Source organism: Mixophyes fleayi, chromosome 3 (assembly GCF_038048845.1).
Source record: "Mixophyes fleayi isolate aMixFle1 chromosome 3, aMixFle1.hap1, whole genome shotgun sequence".
Classification (NCBI taxonomy): Eukaryota; Metazoa; Chordata; class Amphibia; order Anura; family Limnodynastidae; genus Mixophyes; species Mixophyes fleayi.
Genome location: NC_134404.1, coordinates 106212466 through 106231950, shown reverse-complemented (window position 1 = coordinate 106231950; position 19485 = coordinate 106212466). Strand labels below are relative to the sequence as shown.

Below are 19485 nucleotides of genomic sequence, written 5' to 3'. Positions count from 1 at the left end.
TTCTGTTCAGTTCCCTTTGCATGGCCTCTCTGCAAAGCCATACTAATCCTCACTCCGTTAGGTCAGTGCTCCCACAAATGCTAGTGTGAAAAGTCTAAACTTCTAGGGCCTGATTCATTGAGGATCTTAACTTGAGAAACTTCTTATTTCAGTCTCCTGGACAAAACCATGGTACAATGCAAGGGGTGCAAATTAGTATTCTGTTTTGCACATAAGTTAAATACTGACTGTTTTTTCATGTAGCACACAAATACTTGATAGCTTATTTGTACACTGACATTTAAAGTTGATATTTATGTGCTACATGAAAAAACAGTCAGTATTTAACTTATGTGCAAAACAGAATACTAATTTGCACCCCGTGCATTGTAACATGGTTTTGCCCAGGAGACTGAAATAAGAACTTTCTCAAGTTAAGATCCTTAATGAATCAGGCCCCTAGTTTGGAAACCAGATGGAGGTTGCAGGGTGCAGGACCACAATGCTGCAGGAATCTAATATGAACCTGCCTCAGTATAATAATAGTCTCAAGTGTGAAACAGAAATGATCTAGGACTTTAAAAATATATATTTCCAACAGTCTTTTATTGTGACATACCAATAGGTGTGATTGATTTAAATAAATATAAATCTTGTTTATGGTTAGTAGTCTATAAAGAAGAACTACAGGAAAACAATGTATTATATGTGTGTTATATACATTTTAGTAACATTTTTTTTCGTTTTGGTTTTTTATGACTTGCTTATCTCCTTCAGTTCTGTATCTACACTACAGCTTATTTATTTTCAATAGACTCACATCCATTTCTTTCTCTTGTAAAATGCTCCAAGCATCCAATTGTATCTCCTCAAGCAGCGTGAGTTATACAGCTCAACATGGGATCTCTTCTGCCCTCCCTCCTTCACACTGCGACCTGATATATACACAGTAGCTGAAAGCACATCCAGTCAGAATGAGGGAGGAAAGAAAGCCCACTGTATACCTCATGGTGGAAGAGACAGCAGTGCTGCTAATGTAAGGAGAGAGAGACAACCCGCTGCCGCTGATCTGCATTACTAGAGTAGAGTCACTGAGTAAATACGTTATGGTGATAGGGTTCTCTCTTATTAGTTGGATAATATAACTGCAGGCAGTAGAACTAAATTATGATATTAATTTGGGGTGGATTCTTAATAAGATACACAATGTAAGAAACGTCAGCACATACTATACAAATGTCATAATTCAATATACAAATAAAATATGTGCACATAAAACATATACCTTTTCTCTAATTTGCTTGCATTATACACACACTTCTGCACACAAAATACAAATACTATATGAATAAAAGAGTGTTATATTGCACATATATGGCAGGTTGTACAATTTTAGGATGCTGATCTCTCTGTGTTTGTGGTGTTCAATCCGTTTGCTACAAGTCCACATCTTACAGATACTGGGCCTGATTCATTAAGGAACTTAGGCAAGAAATTGAATAAGTTTTCTTACTTAGGTTTTCTGGTCAAAACCATGTTGCAATGCAAGGGATGCAAATTAGGCCCATTATCACTGACATAGATGAAAGGAGGAAGGGGAAGAGCCAAGAATCCAGCACTGACAGAGTGGTCCTCTATGTGATTTATTGACCATTAATTTGAGCACTGTCCACACTGCATTTACCCCTCAGTGAACCCAGCATAGTACAATATACCACTGTTGGCTTTAAAAACTTAGTGAAACACCCTAGACATGTGTTAAAGTAATTATGATTGTACTAACATCACAGTGTGGACCATCTTCAAATTAATGGTCAATACTAGAGATGGGCGGGTCCGGTTCCCCGAGAACCGAACCCACCCGAACTTTGGGTATCCGAGTACCGAGCTGAGCAGCTCGGTACTCTCCCGCCCGTTCCGAATCCAAATCGAGGCCGAACGTCATTGTGACGTCGTCGGATCTCGGGGCTCGGTTCTCGCGATACTTCAACATTATAAATACACGCCTCCACAGCAATCCATCGTCATTTGACAGAGGGAGAGAGCAGGGTGTAGTCACAGGCTGATTAGAGCAGGGACAGAGAATCCAATATTCTTCTTGCAATTGCTCTAACAAAAATCGCTAGAGAAGAGAGGAGGATAGAGGTTTATTATTTTTTGTTAATATTTGGCACTCCCCAGTGCTTTTGGGGTGTCCCCCATAATTGTGCATAAATATTTCTGGCTGTCAAAAGTCATATCTGTCAGCAGTATCTACCAACTAATTTTTAGCACTCCCCAGTGCTTTTGGGGTGTCCCCCATAATTGTGCATAAATATTTCTGGCTGTCAAAAGTCATATCTGTCAGCAGTATCTACCAACTAATTTTTAGCACTCCCCAGTGCTTTTGGGGTGTCCCCCATAATTGTGCATAAATATTTCTGGCTGTCAAAAGTCATATCTGTCAGCAGTATCTACCAAATAATTTTTAGCACTCCTCTGTGCTTTTGGGGTGTCCCCCATAATTGTGCATAAATATTTCTGGCTGTCAAAAGTCATATCTGTCAGCAGTATCTACCAAATAATTTTTAGCACTCCTCGGTGCTTTTGGGGTGTCCCCCATAATTTTGCATAAATATTTCTGGCTGTCAAAAGTCATATCTGTCAGCAGTATCTACCAAATAATTTTTAGCACTCCTCTGTGCTTTTGGGGTGTCCCCCATAATTGTGCATAAATATTTCTGGCTGTCAAAAGTCATATCTGTCAGCAGTATCTACCAAATAATTTTTAGCACTCCTCGGTGCTTTTGGGGTGTCCCCCATAATTTTGCATAAATATTTCTGGCTGTCAAAAGTCATATCTGTCAGCAGTATCTACCAACTAATTTTTAGCACTCCTCGGTGCTTTTGGGGTGTCCCCCATAATTGTGCATAAATATTTCTGTCTGTCAAAAGTCATATCTGTCAGCAGCATCTTACCAAATAATTTTTACCACTACAAGTGCTTTGCGCTCAGAATGGATTCAAAGCAGTCCACAAATGATCAGAATGAGCAACCAGGTTCTGCCACCAGTCCTGATGTTAGTGTTCCCAGTACGTCATCTGGCCAAGGCGATGTCAAACAACAGAGTGTTTCCAAATCAGTGCAAAAAACAAAAACCCAAAAAAAAATTACTGTGTTGAAGCGAAAAAAAAGTGTTACTGAGCAAAAGTTAAGTGGCGATAAAAATAAAATTGCCAACATGCCATTCTACACATGCAGTGGCAAAGAGAGAATGAGGCCTTCACCTTTGGCTATAAGTGGCAGATCCAAAAATGCTACCGACCCTACAAGTGGTGCACAACTACTGTTACGCGTCAAAGCCGAGCTGCAAGATAACAGTAAGGCATTGGAGAATAATGTTTGCTCTGAATCAGAAATGACACCGATCCCTGTTGAGAGTCCATCCAACAGTGGTATGTCTAATTGTGAGCATTCTGTTAGTGTACCCATAAAGAAGGGCCCTTTCAGCAGTTCTGCTGATGTGTACCTGAACAGCCCGAGTGTAGCCGCTGATACACAAATTGAGGATGCCACTTTGGAAATAGAAGAGGATGAGGGGGAGATTTATGGAGGTGACGAGGGCGCTAATGAGGATGATGATGATTATGATGCAGATACCAAATTGCCTTTCTCAATTTCTATTTATATTCTAGATTATACAACGGCTGAATAGTTTTCTATTTTATTCCTAGTGGAGAGGGGATCTGATGCAGACAGATACCAAACTGCCTTTGTCCATTTCTTTGTATATTCGAATTTCTAGTTCTACAATCTATGCAGGCTGCTTTTTTTATATTCAACTACAAGTGGAGGGCGGAGGGGCTTAGATAGCCACCAAAGTACCGTGGTCCATTTAATTCTACTTTCTAGCTCCACAGTCTGTGCAGGCTGCTTTTTTTATATTCAACTACAAGTGGAGGGCGGGGGGGCTTAGATAGCCACCAAAGTACTGTGGTCCATTTAATTCTACTTTCTAGCTCCACAGTCTGTGCAGGCTGCTTTTTTAATATTCAACTACAAGTGTAGGGTCTAATATACACCCAAAGACGATGGCTACATTGCCAATCATCAAAGATGGAGGAGGTAGACAACCAGGTTTGACTGTATAATTTGCAGACAAGTGTTCGCATTAAGGATGGCTTACCAGGGATTCAACTGTTTTTTCATAATTTATTAGCTTTAGAATTGCCTCACTTATCTAAGAAACTGGTGGAGCACTAAATTAGGTTATTTTAGACCCAAAAAATTGTATTTTTTTCAAAAATAGCAAAACAAAACCAAACAAAACTAAAACCAAAACCAAAACACGCAAGGGCGGTTTTGCAAAACCAAAACCAAAACCAAAACACGAAGGTAATCCAGATCCAAAACCGAATACAAAACCAAAACACGGGGGTCAGTGACCATCTCTAGTCAATACATTACTTTGAGGACCACACTGTCAGCACTGATTACAAATGATACATACCAAGGACAGGGCAAACTGTATAGTTGGTCTGCCTATCATATAATGTTATTACAGTGAGTATTTAAGGCAGCATTCCTGGTTACCTGTTACATTTTCACTGACTGTTACTTCCCCTTAGTGAAGTCCCAGGAAGTGCATGTTGAAGCCGTTGTTCCTGAATCTACTCTGTGTCTATAGTATAGCACCAGCTTTTCTTGTAAAGTCCAGGGAACACTACCCATCTTTTTATACCTTTCTACTATAGAGTTGGACACATTTGTGCCTCAATCATTAGCAGGAAAAGACCCACACATGTAAAAGTGTATTTATTTATCTCACGATGCATCTGGCTCTACAATACCAGCGTATGTGCCAGGTTTATGTTAGGAGCAAGTGTTGCATAAAGTGTAGATATGCAGTGGCGCACGCAGGGGGGTTTTTGGGTCTCCAGAACCCCCCCCCCTTCCGCTAAAAAAGTGCCCTACATATCGGCACTGTACTATACAGCAGCCGCGGCGCTGTCTAAGAAGCGGACCATCTTTGACAGCCCCGCGGCTGCTGTATAGTACAGTGCAGCCGAAACAGAGCTGCCACGCATGCGCTCTCTAGGGTTGTTTTTTTTTCGGGGGTGGAGGAAACCCCCCCTGAAAAATCCTCCGTGCGCCCCTGATATGCGGCTTGACAGTGTTAGTAGTAAATGCACAAGTCACATTACCCTATAGCTATAATACTGTGATGAAGTGTCATAGCCTTCAGAGAGAATAGTGTCTAGATAGTGTTATTAATAAATGTGAATGTTGCATTTACCATGTAACATCATACTTGCTAACTCTCCCGGAATGTCCTGGAGACTCTCGAATTCCTGGTAGGTTTCCCAGACTCCAGGCAATTAATCGGCATCCTGCCTACTTCCTAGTAGGCAGGATGTGAGCCTTAACGGAAATTTCGGCATTTTGTTGCAGGGACGGGGCCAAAGTGACGCCATTGTGTGTGACCTGCCCCCTTCTGCCCTCCAGCCACACCCCCTTCTGGGATCTCCCAGAGTTAAAAAAAGAAAAGTAGGCAAGTATGTGTAATATATAATTAAGTAGAAATACAAATTAAATAAATTAATTTAAATTAAATACAAATATGTTCCTGTTTAAAAAAAAAAATTCCGGCCATAGTCCAAATGGAAATATCAATTAAGTAATGTGAATAGATGGCCACCACTTTATATAATATAACAGCCACAGTAAGGAATTACAATCAGCTGGAGAGGTCAATCTGCAATCATTCAGTTAGTGCTGCATCTGCATGCTGCATCATCATTGCATCTGGCTGAACGGGTTCTCCAGCACCCGCAAAAGATATAAGCCTCCTGGCAGGTGTATCTGTGTCTGCAAAACATCAGTCGTAATTACATTAAATTACATATAATTCCTTAAACATTATGGGCCTGATTCATTAAGGAAAGTGAGACAAAAAAAAAAGGAGTAACTTTGCACCTTGGCAAAACCATATTGCATTGGAGGGCGAGGCAAATTTAAAATGTGATGATAGATTTATAGATGGGGTAGGGCATGTCCTACATCAACTTTAAATGTCAGTGTACAAATAAAGCTACCAAGTATGCGTGTGCTACATGAAAAAACAGCCAGTATTTCTAATATGTGCAAAATAATAAACTAATCTGCACTCCTTGCATTGTAACATGGTTTTGTCCACGAGAAAAAATTCAAATTTTTCGCCTTTCCTTAATATATATATATATATATATATATATATATATATATATATATATATATATATATATATCATTGCCAGTGTACTTTCTTACCAGGCAGTAGCATTATGAATTCATGCAAATCAAGAATAAATCAGACTGAAGGGTTTGATATTTGGCTGTTCCTTGTACCCCATGGAGCACAGGCCACTTTGTTAAGGGCACAGATGTTTCTTTTACATCTCCTCCAGTGTGTTCAGTTCAGGTTCACAGGTATACATGGCAATTAAATATGCAGTTCCCTTCTGCAAGCATTTCATCCCCTTAAGACTTTGACTTGCAGCTGTGACTAATGAATTTTGCATATATAATGTTACATAAAAGAGCAATGCGCGTAAACAAGGCAATGAATACATTATTTTTTTTTTAATGACTAATATTCTCGTCAGATCATTTAGTTAAAAGGAGTAATAAAACAGGGACCATTATAGCAGATAGTTGCAGTTTTAATTGGGCTGATGCAATTCAGAGCTCACTATGACTTGGACGACATAGAACGTCATTAAATTTCTATGAACAGATCTTACTATACCATCTGGCACTGTTAGACCCCAGGCTTCTCTATACATCAAGAGATTATTCTAGTATTTTTCATGCATAATTAATTTGTGAAGCTGTCAGTGATACAATAATTTAGCTTTATAACATATAATCCCCCTGATGTGGCCAAATATTATGATGGCTGTTTATCATCAACAGGCAGACATATGTGCTTCTAAAACAAACTATACTTTTGTAGAATGAAATAAGAGACGGGAAGGGAGATGAGACACAGAAGGGTTCTTCAGGTTAATCTGCTCTTGTACTTGCACAGAGTCTGGATATCTTCCAAAGGCTCATTCATTTACCATGTGTGCAGTAACCAGACACCAAATGAATTTACTTTCAAGTGACAATGTCTAACAACAGGCAGTGGGGCTGGGTGCTCACAATGAAGGTGCTTTTACTGGGTCAACTTTTCTGACCCGTTTAGGTTTTGAGACAATGATTGCCCTTTATTTATATAGCACTGACTTATTACACAGTGCAGAGAATGTATTCATTCAGACTGGTCCCTGCCCCAGTGGAGTTTACAATTTTATTTTGCTACCAGTTGCACACAAGCACATAGATAGAACCCACATAAGCATGGGGAGAACAATATAAATGACATTTCTATGCTACATGTGATTCAGTTATTTAGATGAGGAGATTGATCAATTAACTATGAGTTGTGGTGTTTACTTTGTTCTTTCTTTTTCTTGATTGTTTCAATTTAACATTTTTGTTGACCTGTTTCAGTCAGGACCTTTCTGAAACTGGTGAACGAGTAACTGTGCCAGGCTGTAACCCATAGCTGGGCATCTAAACTGGAAAACTAGAAAAACAGCAATTACACCCTCATTGGTTGTCATAGGTTACAGCACTTTTCTGCCCAGTGACCTGTGCACCAGCTTTCATAGATATTCTCCATTGTTAGGCACACACCCTGCCTCCCCCACGTCTGAAACGTGAAATGGGTCATGGTGGGAGATATGCACATTCTAGTTGTTTTAAGGCAATAAATATGTTCAGCACTATCATTACATGCAAGGTGACTGTACAATGTAGGGACCTCTCACTTATGTGACACATGAGTAAATGTCTGTATATATGTATAAGATTGCCGCATGCTATACAATGCACTTTACAACATTAGAAAAATATGTATAGTGGAAGCAGAAAATGGAGTAAGGAAATCATTAGGAATGTGGTTACTTCCCTATAGAGCAACCTAAATAGATGATGAGAGATATAACAGTACAAAAGACAAGCCAACAAGTGCAGCAGTTCAGAAACAAGATCACTAGTACTAATAGTCATAGGAGTCAATTTACCATTAAAAGACAATATTGAAGATTTTTCTAGTGCTGTCTATTGCAGCGCTAGAAAATCTTCTTTCGCACAATTTACCACAAATACTCGCTGTGGCAGCTAAGCAATGCTCAGCTCCCTGGCGATACTGGCTTGCAGCGGTAAGACCAGTCTCTGCCTTGGGCTTCCAATTCAAGATTCTTTACAAAAAAGAACAATACAATTAATCAATATAATAGTGAGAAAGAGAAAAAAATTGTTACATTTATTTAATTAAAAAAGGAAAAAGTTATTTACTTTATTAATAAAGCATTTTTCCTGGGCTGATCCCGGCTATAGCGATATAACGGTACTAGTAATGACACTGTCCTTGTTAAATAGTGTTCCATTTGCATGAAGAAGCTTTTCTCCCTTTGATAAACAAACACCATAGTTACAGTTGGAGGAGCTCTAAGGATGAGATCGCAACCTACGATCAATTGAAGAGAAGATTTCAATTTGGTTTTAAAGTTAGTTAGGTATAGATTTCCATGCATGGATAGAGAGATGGATTTAAATTGATTTGTAGCTTTATGACATCAACTGCTACTACTAAAGATAGTGTAGAGTGGAGGCAACCGTTGAGAAGAACCAATAGTTCATTTTTTCCCTTAAATTCATATTTCATCAATCTTGACATTATAGAGATTTTAAATTTGAGTGCAATGCAATTAATGGGCATTGACACAGCTTTTCAAATTAAATATCAGTGTATTTTGCAAAACTTAGAAGTAGTTTTCCTAGACATGGCCAACAAAAACTGTTTATGTGAGAAAGGGGGGAAGGAAAAGTAAGTTTTCATAACGTATGATTTTCTCTAGCTTCCATACCATCATTAGCTTTTATTACAATTCTAAGCTCCTCTTTCTGTGGTTATTTAGGTTTGCTGATATATTTCGGCTACGGTATGTGGAACAGCACCTTGGAAATCAGTGCAAGAGAAGAGGTTCTCCACCAGAGCACGTACCAGCGATATGATGTTGATGACACACTTTCAGTAGATGATGGCTTCTCCTACGCTCCAGAAGAAGAAAAATCCCAGGACTGGGGAGGTGCAGAAACAAAAGGTTACTACTATCAACAGACATCAGCGGCACCGGACACCAACCGAACAAACATCAGATCCAAAACTAAAGGGAAGCATAAGCAGGACTTTGATGCACTGATTGCCAATGAGGAGTTAGACTACCCAGAATGAAAGTAATGCATTGTGATTACAATCCACCTCAGCTGTGGCCTAGAAGTTAACACAAGAGCTTCAATGGCCCTGTGTAGGGACTTCCTTCTGTCTCACACCGTGTGCTGCTTACTAAGTTGTAAACAAGTGTTTAACGTTTTGCTGATTTTCATTTTCATACGTTTGGCTTAAATTATCTTACTATATATTTTTAAGTCATTATAAAGAACTTAATCCAAAACAATACAGATTAAAATGTTATATTTTTGTTCTCATGTATTCTCTATGGATTGCGTTTAGGATTTAGATAAATAATGAAAAAGTTTTGATGGCAATATTGCATTGAAAGTTTAAGGTTTATATAAGTATTTATATATTTAATAAATTAACACGTTCACCATCACCTTTGGAACAATAAGTGAAAAACAAAGGGCAGCATAGACAGAACTACAGATAGAGTCACTAGAGAAGATAACCTATACAATATATACACAGCAGAAGCACAAAGAAGTAGATGGATATGATGCCAGGTTAAAAATGAATATAAGGTTTGTACATTGAGCTACTGCAGGATGTCATTGGATAGAAAGGGGATTGGAGGTTCCAACTTCCAAATTAAAGAGTTGACAGAACTGGCTGATGGGGTTCAGCAAATTATAAAGGATAATATAAAGAGACAGGAAATGCATAAATGTAAACTCCATTGAATGCAGATTATACACAGAGAGTATAGGATCTATATAACTGCTAACTGTGGCAAACACAGGAATTCGGACAGAGAGATTCCAAACGTAAAATATATGGTATAAGTAGAATGGATATTCTAAAATGTTCAAAAAATGATGTTCATGGACATCAAATCCTACATCACATTTCTGATACATGCATAGTATAGATATAGGGAAGCCACACGTATGGTGTATGTGAAGCCACCTTCTTATAGTACAGTTTGAATGTAATGGCTTTACATCCTGGTAGCTGTAAAAGGCATTGCATCTTTTGTTATTTTCTTACTATCTTTTGGACAATATTACTTGGCTTGGAGGATTTAAGATTAATGGAGTCCTCCAAGTGAATAAATATTACCCAAAATTACCCAAAATATGGTAAAGCCACCTCTGAAAGGTATGGTTAATTAAAGGGACCGCAAGAAAAGAGTGATTACCCCAGGGGAGCGCAGGCTCAGCAGCCTATTAGGAACATTTTAAAGGAAAAAAAATGCAGGTGGCCCAGTTATCCAGCCCAAGGTAGCCCACTATGGGACCGGTCCGAGGGGCAGATGCCCCCCTGCCCCCAGCCCAGCCTGCACCTGGATCTAACACATATACAAAGGATGGAGCACCTAGGCTCTTGTTGTTCCTATATATGCATAGGAAATATATAAATGTAGTTGTCACTGCTTTATTGCCACCAGAACTACATAGGGAAAACCATGAATGTGATAAGATGAAAAAACTCTGTATGCCAAATAGTTTGGAGAAAAACTGAATATGCACAGTGTTTTTTAATTATTAAATTTCAAGACTACCAACCCCATTTTCTTGAAACAAGGGGAAAGTGCAAAACTGTATATACATATATAGGCAGATATTTTGGGCAGTGGAGATATATTCTTGCTGCACTTTGATATGAATAGAATCTGTTTTGTTCCTTTGGGTTCCTGTTCCTCTATGAGAGGTGTTTTATTACATGAATTTGATAAGAGATTGGTTATAAATGTAATTTGATGATTATCTAATGAATGTTTCCCTCAGGTTTGTAATATAGGATGATATCCCTGAAATGTAACATCTCAGTAGCTGTGCAGTTTTAGATTGTTATTATCACACATTATTAAGCCAGTGCTTCTGCATTATTGTTATTAAATTGGAAACAAAGCCACTGGAAACTGAAGGAACCAGGTGGTAAATATATTAAGTAGCGGATTCTGCAAGTCGCCGATATTTGGCGACTTTAAAACGGCAATCGCTCTCAAGGCAACACATGTCTTGAAAGCGATTGCCATTTTGAATTTCCTCTGCAAAGTTGCCGAATATCGACGACTTGTAGAATCCGCTACTTAATACATTTACCCCCAGGGCTTTTCTTATTGTAAGCATCCAGCTACAGATACGATACGCACGGCATCACTCATGATTATATAAATTCTTCTAGCAGCTTAAAACAATTCTAAAATAGGTTTACATGAGTTAAAGTATTTTTAAGTTGCATTTGCATGTATGTCTTTTCTTTCAAGTAGTTGTTTGCTTTTCTACCTCTCTTTTTTTATTTTCACAACCAATTCAACCAAACATATGTAATGCTGTTAATATTACTAGAATGTTTGTGAATTATTGTCTTCTTTTCACATCATTTTTATGCAGTGTTTTCGGTGCTTAATAATAAAATACACTATTAAAGGACAAAAGTGTTGCAGGCAAGACACATTGTAGTGTACAAACATTGTAGCCTCACTCAAGGTCTAGTGATCCATATTGAGATGAACATAGATGTGCTCTACAACCAAACAAAGCTGCTTTGTATTACTGTGCACAGCATGAGTGATAATGAGTTTTATATTAATATGTTTTATAAGCAGTTTCCAGCAAGATCATAGTCCATTGAATGGCAAATAATATTAACATTCGGCATATAGTTGTATGATTAACTTTTCATAGAGATAATGGGCTTAACGTGTTCTCATCCTTATACCTTATGATGTGGGCCATTGTGTGGGCTGCATCAATATTGACCCTATTAGACAATTTACGGCTTGACTCATGCCAGGGGCGGACCTAGACTTTATGTTATGGGGGGGTGATTTTGCATAATCACGCCCCTCCTTTACTCTGATTGGCTGGCCCGCGTTTAGCTCCGCCTTCCACTCACAATTGGCTCTGCCCCCTCCCGTTTTCGGCGGCTGGGACCTATTTTAAAGGTAATGGGTACCATTTCAAATGCAACATATATCACAGTCTAAATTATTTTGGGCAATACAGAATTGATGATCATTTTCTCAATTTAAGCAAGGCCAATATTTTTTTTACTATTAGGACTGTTGCAGTAAGATAGAGATTTATGACAACTTTGCTCAGCAATTAGCACATTTTCAATGTCCCAGATTGTTTGGGGAAGGGAGTAGAGATGAGCGAACGTTTCAAACGTATTTTGCAAAATATTTCCACATTTGCCCCAAAATTTCTCAAGTTTCACCAAGGGGATCTGGTCTTAAGTGCTCCAAGTCCTACCACAACCAAACCATATAGCTGAATGAACTGATTATCATCCCAACTTTATTCATGGGCTACGAAAATCCTACAAATGGGAATTTACAATTGTAGTATGGAAAGCCAAACAAAAGTGGAACTCAAAGATTATATTGCTGGAACTTCGCAAAAAAATGTGTTCAAAATGTCTTTTTAATTTTGCTCATCTTTAGCAAAGAGATTACAGATAAGGAGATCCTGCAGCTCAAATGGAAATTATACAATGTTATTGCATATATTATGTGTGCCTATGTGTGTATTATTTTATTATTACATTTATGGGTGTAATACAGTAGGCTATGTGCAGCATGATATATCTTTAAAGAGGAAAACCAATTGCATTTATCTTCCTCTCTAATCATCCTATTAATTTTTCAGATGCCTTTTCACATAGGTGAAGGTTGTTTGGTGAAGAAAACCCCTTTAGAACCACTGTGCTAGAGCACCTATAGATGACATTATATTCACTACAGAGCAGTGAGTAAGCAGGCCATTCTTACATGCTCTTTCTACCTGTCAAAAATACACAAAGTGCAATTTTAAAAGAGATGCGAAATAAGAGAGAAATAAATATATTTATACATGCCTTAATCTAATATGATAGCAAAGTATGTTCATTTTACTTATACTAATCGCTAAGCATTGATAAAGCCTATTCCCAGGAATATCAGATTGGTATAGAGTTATAAATAAAAGCCATTATTGATTTTGATATAAAAGTTTAACTCACTGGTCCTAGATTGATCTTTGCTCCATATTAAGAGTACCAAGTAAACCATGTTCTAATATGTCAAGGATGGGTACCATCATCTGAAAAATGCTTTTAAAAAACCGTATTAAAATATTAACCATGTGTGCACTTTTCCTTATGCTGTCTAATATTTTTTGTCCTTCACCTTTCTTATAATATTCATACCATACAGCCAATGTAATCACTGAATCTGTTAAACACATTTTGCCATCACCCCTGCTTTCTACACCACATTCTGCTTTGTGGGTGTTCAGTTGTTAAATTGGTAATATTTCATACACATGACACTAAGGGAGGAATTCAATTCCTACGGAGCCTTGTGCGATGTGCAGATGCGCTCAATTCCAGCTACTCGGAGCATTGCTGATTATACTGTGCACTTCTATGGGGTGCAAGGAGAAATGAGCAGAGATACAGCAGAGCGCATTCATGGACCGCTCTCCCATAAACATTTATTTTCTAGGAAACTTTAAAAACACATTTCCAGTGTTTCTTCTAGTTTTTGCTAAATATGTTGACAGTGAAAAGCCAGTCAATAAAGTGTTATTGAATATGTCATTTGCATTTGAAATACTAAATTAAGGGGGAATTCAATTGTCAATTGTCCGTGAGACACTTCGCGGGGGAGATTTGGACAGAAATTTCCGCTCATTGTTCCTCACAGCCCATAGAGGTGTGAGGAAAACTGTGCAGAGATTTCTACCGTATTTGCCAGCAATGTTACGCGGCGCGATGTCCAAGTCCCACATCTCCAGCAATTGAATTCTCCCCATTAAGAATCAGTATGTCAGTATATTTGTTTCCCTGCTCCCATGAATGAAGAATTGATTCCTTAATGTATGTTTTGAGGAAGCAACAAAACAGAGATAGAGAGAGAGAGAGAGATAAAGCAATGTTTCCACAACAAACTAATACATATTTTCATGCAACCTCTTTATAATTTAAATAAACAGGCATTAATATTCATGTATGGCCGCTGCGGGATCATCCATAGACAACCTCAGCTTCCCCCTAGGGCCCAGTGGGCACGGAGGAACATGGATTACCATAACCCTTTTTCGTGGGAGGATTCTGCCAAACAGAGGGGGAATCTTTCTTATGGTATCACGGGGTCTTAGTCAGACTCTGTGTATACCTATTTTGTATATACATGTGACCATGTCTTTTACAATTCTCTGTTAAAGATTACTCAGGAGAGTTAGCAAACTGTGAAGGAGGATAACTGGCAACCTGGATAGGGGAGAGCTGTCAACATTTAGCCCAAAGAGGGTAATGAAAAGTATTTGGCCCATGGTACAATGGAACCAACTACATGTTTCTAATAATATGCTGCTATGGGTAGAAATGCAGAGGAGTTTGCACTGCACAACTTTGTAAAACGACATTTAAAGGATCCACTATCCATAATAATGCTGCCTTTAGAACTGGAGACGTTACTGAAGTATGGTGTACTAGGTTAGCTCTGCTGTCCTGCAGAGGTGACAGGTCCACTTTAACCAATATGAGGACGTGGCCCTGATTTGTTGTAATAAGAATGCTATATGCTGTAATATGAATATGATTTTCATTGACTTTTGTTTGTGTACTTTAATTTCTGGCAGAAATTACCCCAAAAAACTTTACCTGCGCCACAGTCACTTTTTCGGACTCAATGGTCCACAGAAAAATATTATTGAGGACATTGATCATTTGAAAAATGCTTTCTTTTTAGTCATTTGTCATTTTATCTGTCACCCACTTTCCTGTGCTACTGACATTGTATATAAAAGATAGTGAGAAACTAAATCAAATCAAAATGTGATTAATTATGGTCAACTATGGACCAATCCTGCTACTGTGTCCAATTTGGCCTTACCTGTGGGCTTTCAAATTAGAAGAGATCCAGCAATTCAGCCTACTTCTGGTTTCACTGGGCTCTGTTAATAAAGTCAGGAGATGACCACTCAATGGGCCAATAGTGGTAATCAATGAAGATGTTTGGGATCTGATTTCAACCACATTTACTGACATGTCTGATAATAATCCAATCAAATACAATCCAGATGAATGCTGATCTTCTGGCTTGATTTCGGAAACACACATGTAATATGGGGCCAATCACACAACCTCTGCCAATATCACAGTATGTTTGGTCACTTAACATATTATCCTCAAGACAAAACCTTATACAGTGTAAATGACTAAACTGCTAACTATGCGCCCCACATGGTCAACCCTCTGCCCAGCACTTCCATCTCCATTATTGTATTAGGGACATAGGTAGATGGTAAAGGCCATTTACAAAAAAAAACACAAAATGTCTATGTTGTATCTTGTACCATATAATGATGTCCTTGGCAAATTCCTAGACTGTCTATACTGTAAATAAAGCCCTTTATGGATTGTCTATTTTAAATGCTGTCAGATATGTTACAATTTCAATTTTATTGTTCAGATATTATGGCAACATTTTTTTATAGTCATGTTATGTTTAATAAATATACTTTAGGCCCTGAGAAGCTTTAACTAAAAATAGTACATCTTATAAGAGTACATATTATAAGAGCTCAGAATTAACACATAAATTTGCTACATTAAGCACCTAAAAATAACCAACATATTATCTGCCTTATCTTGCTGATGCCTAAAAAATATAAACTGTTAATCATTTTCAGTGAATGCTGCTCACGATAATGTACTAGATTTCTATACTAAAATTATTTGTCAGATTGCTATATTAGTTGGTGAATTCTTAATGTGGCATAAAAGGCTTTTTACTGCCTGGCATTGTGTTAAACACCAGTGACACCACGTTGCGCATGAGGTCGGAAAGGGGGCATCAGTGTAAGAAACACTCTTGACCCTAACGCGTTCCTTTGCTTTGAACACAAGTAAATGGAGAAGGCATCACCAGAAAAATGCAAACCCTCCTGACCCCTAATTTAAATACTAGTGGGTATGGGGTGATTGGATACAATGGGTTCCATTTTCATACCTATTTGCATACTTTTACTAGAGTTGCAAATAGTAATAAAAGTACATTTTGATGCCAGTTGGTAAGGGGCCTAAGGTAAAGGAACCATGACTGTTGGACCAATGGCAACAGTTTGGCAATGGCTGAGGAATTTTCTATGTGATGATACAGAGAGTTAGTGAGTTAGTGTCTGGAAAAGGCCTTTGGCTGTCTCAGATGCAGGCTGGGGGTTCTGCAGTTGCATCTGCTGCTCCAGTACATAAAAATGTCAGCCATAATATCAGTCATGGTCATTGAGCTTCTGTCACCTCCAAGACCTCACTAACATGTCCAGATCTGTCATTGTTATTGAGCCTGCTAGAGCCAGGGGTGATCTGAGTGGTAGTAGTAATGTGATTGATGTATTGGAAGATGTTGTTTTTGACATGAAGTAGAAGGAAGGAAGGTTAGGTCTACTGGTGATGTTTGGGGTTAATGTTTCTATAAATGTGAAGAACAAGATTTGGTTCTTTGCATTTATATTTTGGATATGTTGCCATTTATTTTTCCTGAAAAAGAGATAGTGGCTAGGCCTAGATGTTTAGGAGGTAGGTGTTGAGCCTCCTATTCAAAAATTAAATAATGTTAATGACTACACACAATTTGTGTGTATGGTAGCCCTTGCAAAGTTTCCAGAATTGGGGTATTCATTATTTTGTAATTTTGGGAGTAACCTGCAGAAAAGGTAATTTAGTTAGTTCTTTAATGAGAACCACTTGAGGTGATACAGCACCTGCACGTTTAAACACAAGTGTTCACTCTGTGTGTCATGCCATCCTTGCCATCCTTTAAGAAGGGTGGCTGCAGGATCCAAGGTGAGGCCAAAGGATTGCAGGAGTACCTAGACAGGAGGACACAAAGCTTGATAAAGATGTTACAGTGGCTAAATAAGTATCTGTTCAGAGGTGAGACTAACTTAATTTGGAGGTTGTAGTATCGGGTATGAATTTCTTTTGTACTGAGCAATGAGTTGATACTGGCTGACAATTATATGTGACGCATGAACTGTGGCTTAAAATATGTGTAGAGAGGTGGAATTAGGTAGAATGACTGGTCCATATAACTTCCCTACTATTCATAATCTCCAGGAGTCACCTTAAGGCCTCATTCCCAAGAAAGAGCCTGGGGAAGTTTCAGCTAGTTTATCACCTGGCTGGTACCTTAAGTCACTGGTTCCAAACTCCAGTCCTCAGAGAACCCCTAACAGTGCATGTTTTCCATATCTCTCTGCTGGAGCACAGGTGTATTCATTACTGACTGACACATTTTGAAAGATCCACAGGTGGTATAATTATTCCACTTGTGACCTGGAAAACCTGCACTGTTAGGGGTCCCTGAGGACTGGAGTTGGGAAACGCTGCCTTAAGTAATATAGGTATAATATAATAAAACATATTTCATTTATTTCCTATGCATCTCAAGTGTTTTCATCTCTTGGGTTGTCACTTTCAAGGTTCTTGTTTTGTGGGCGCAGTCTACAAAATGACAGCTAGAACCTGATTGGTTGTTAAAGGCAACATCTCCGCTTTGCAAACCCACGGCTTGATACATTTACCCCATAGTCTACTTGACTGGGTGAGTAATTACCCAACTTGTTTCCACAGACAGAAACCCTCAAAACATGAGGTGCTGGTGATGTGTGAGGAGTGCAGTTGAGAAACACTGGCCTAGGTTTCTGGTGTATTGAGATAGATCATTTTCAGATGGTCTTTTGCTTGCCTCAGTAATGGTTATCACACTCAATTATTTTGTTTGAAGGGTCCTGGAAAGCTAATTTGAAGTAATTGCAATCACTGCTGGGTCATCTGGTAATGCTTATGGGAAGGGATTTCTGTAGGTATATTTCACTGGCCACAGTGAATGGCAAAGTTCCTAATCACTACATAAGAGTGTACATACAGATGCAAGATTATTTAACTGTGTGGATTTATTTTCTTGATGATTACAAATAGTCGGCAGTGTTAGTTGCAAAAAGGATTGTCCAAATCTGTGCATGAATTGTATATAGTTGGTTCATTCTTCCAGGGTGAGTGCCATGTGGGTGCTTGGCTGGTCATTCAACTGCCGGGTTAGAGGCCGAGAAACAGACAGATAATGTGAGTGTAGTGCACACGATCAATAGTTTTTCTTCCAGTTTACATCCAGTTTGCATTGATGCATGTTTCTGCCTTGCTTGCAGTTGAATGTTTGGATGTAAGCAAAGAATTTAGGAGTGTATGAATTGTCTTTTTGGCTAAGCTGTCTGGCCGACAAGATGTAACTGGTGAATTTGTGATTAGCTTATAATAATTCTCACAGGAGAGGTATGAAAGGACATCAGTTTCTGATAGTTATGGTATCAGTTATTGACGCTATTGCTAGTTGTTTTCCCATCATTCCATTTTATTACTGGTAGATTTTTCTTAGGCATTTGTTGGTGCTTTAGAGTTGTGAGCTGGTTTCGCATAATTCAAGGTAGCTTGTTGTTTGAGGATGTGTGCATGTTAAATGGTAAAGTGTCAATCTGAATTGTAATTTGGTGGGGATAAATAACTGTGTTCAGATATGTGGATTTCTCAGTGACTTAGTGTATGTACGTCCACTTGATACGTCAGAGATCTGGACCTGTTTCACTGCATGTTAACAGTTACTTTGAGGCATTTCCAATTTCATTTGATTTTCACAAATTGTTTGGATGCAATTAAAGTAGGGTCAGGCTAGTTTTCGACTTATTCCAATAGTATTGGAGCTTTTATTTAAGGATGAATTGAAAAGGTTGTTTAGACATAAAGAGTTCAATTGAGACTATTCTGGTTTGTTGTTCAGCGATGGCACACACCTGCATAAAACTGGCCTTGATATTTTTTACCTTTCATTCAGACATAGAACGTGCTACTTTGCTTCGGTGGGGAGCAGAATTGGATGCTCAGTGCAGTGGTATTGTTATCTCACCAGTGATAGGCTTAAGGCTAATGGCCAGGCAGGTTTCTAAGGCTCTGGTACGTGGGTTATCCTTTGGCTGGCACACATTTTTACGTTTGGTTATTTTGCGCAATTCAGTAAGTTGTTAATAGAAATGTAGCTTTGCTGATATCCGAAATAACCCATGTTTCTTGTGTTTTTATTAGCAGCTTAATGGGTTCTCATTAGTCATATACTTACGGCAGGGCCGGACTGGGACTAAAAATCAGCCCTGGCATTTTAAACACACAGGCCCACCTGCTGTCGGCTCCATGCACAATATTGTTGCACGCTG

The 19485-nt window shown here is 38.5% G+C and overlaps 1 protein-coding gene across 1 annotated transcript in view; it reads left to right on the top strand.

Annotated features, from left to right (window-relative positions):
• The window catches only part of SLC7A14 (solute carrier family 7 member 14), a 70960-nt gene extending 59490 nt beyond the window's left edge, over nt 1-11470 (top strand). Inside the window, exon 8 of the mRNA XM_075202111.1 lies at nt 8967-11470. Within this exon, the coding sequence (XP_075058212.1) occupies nt 8967-9283 (317 nt within the window). The 3' untranslated portion in view covers nt 9284-11470. The remainder of the gene's footprint in view (nt 1-8966) is intronic.
• The last annotated feature ends 8015 nt before the right edge of the window (nt 11471-19485 follow it).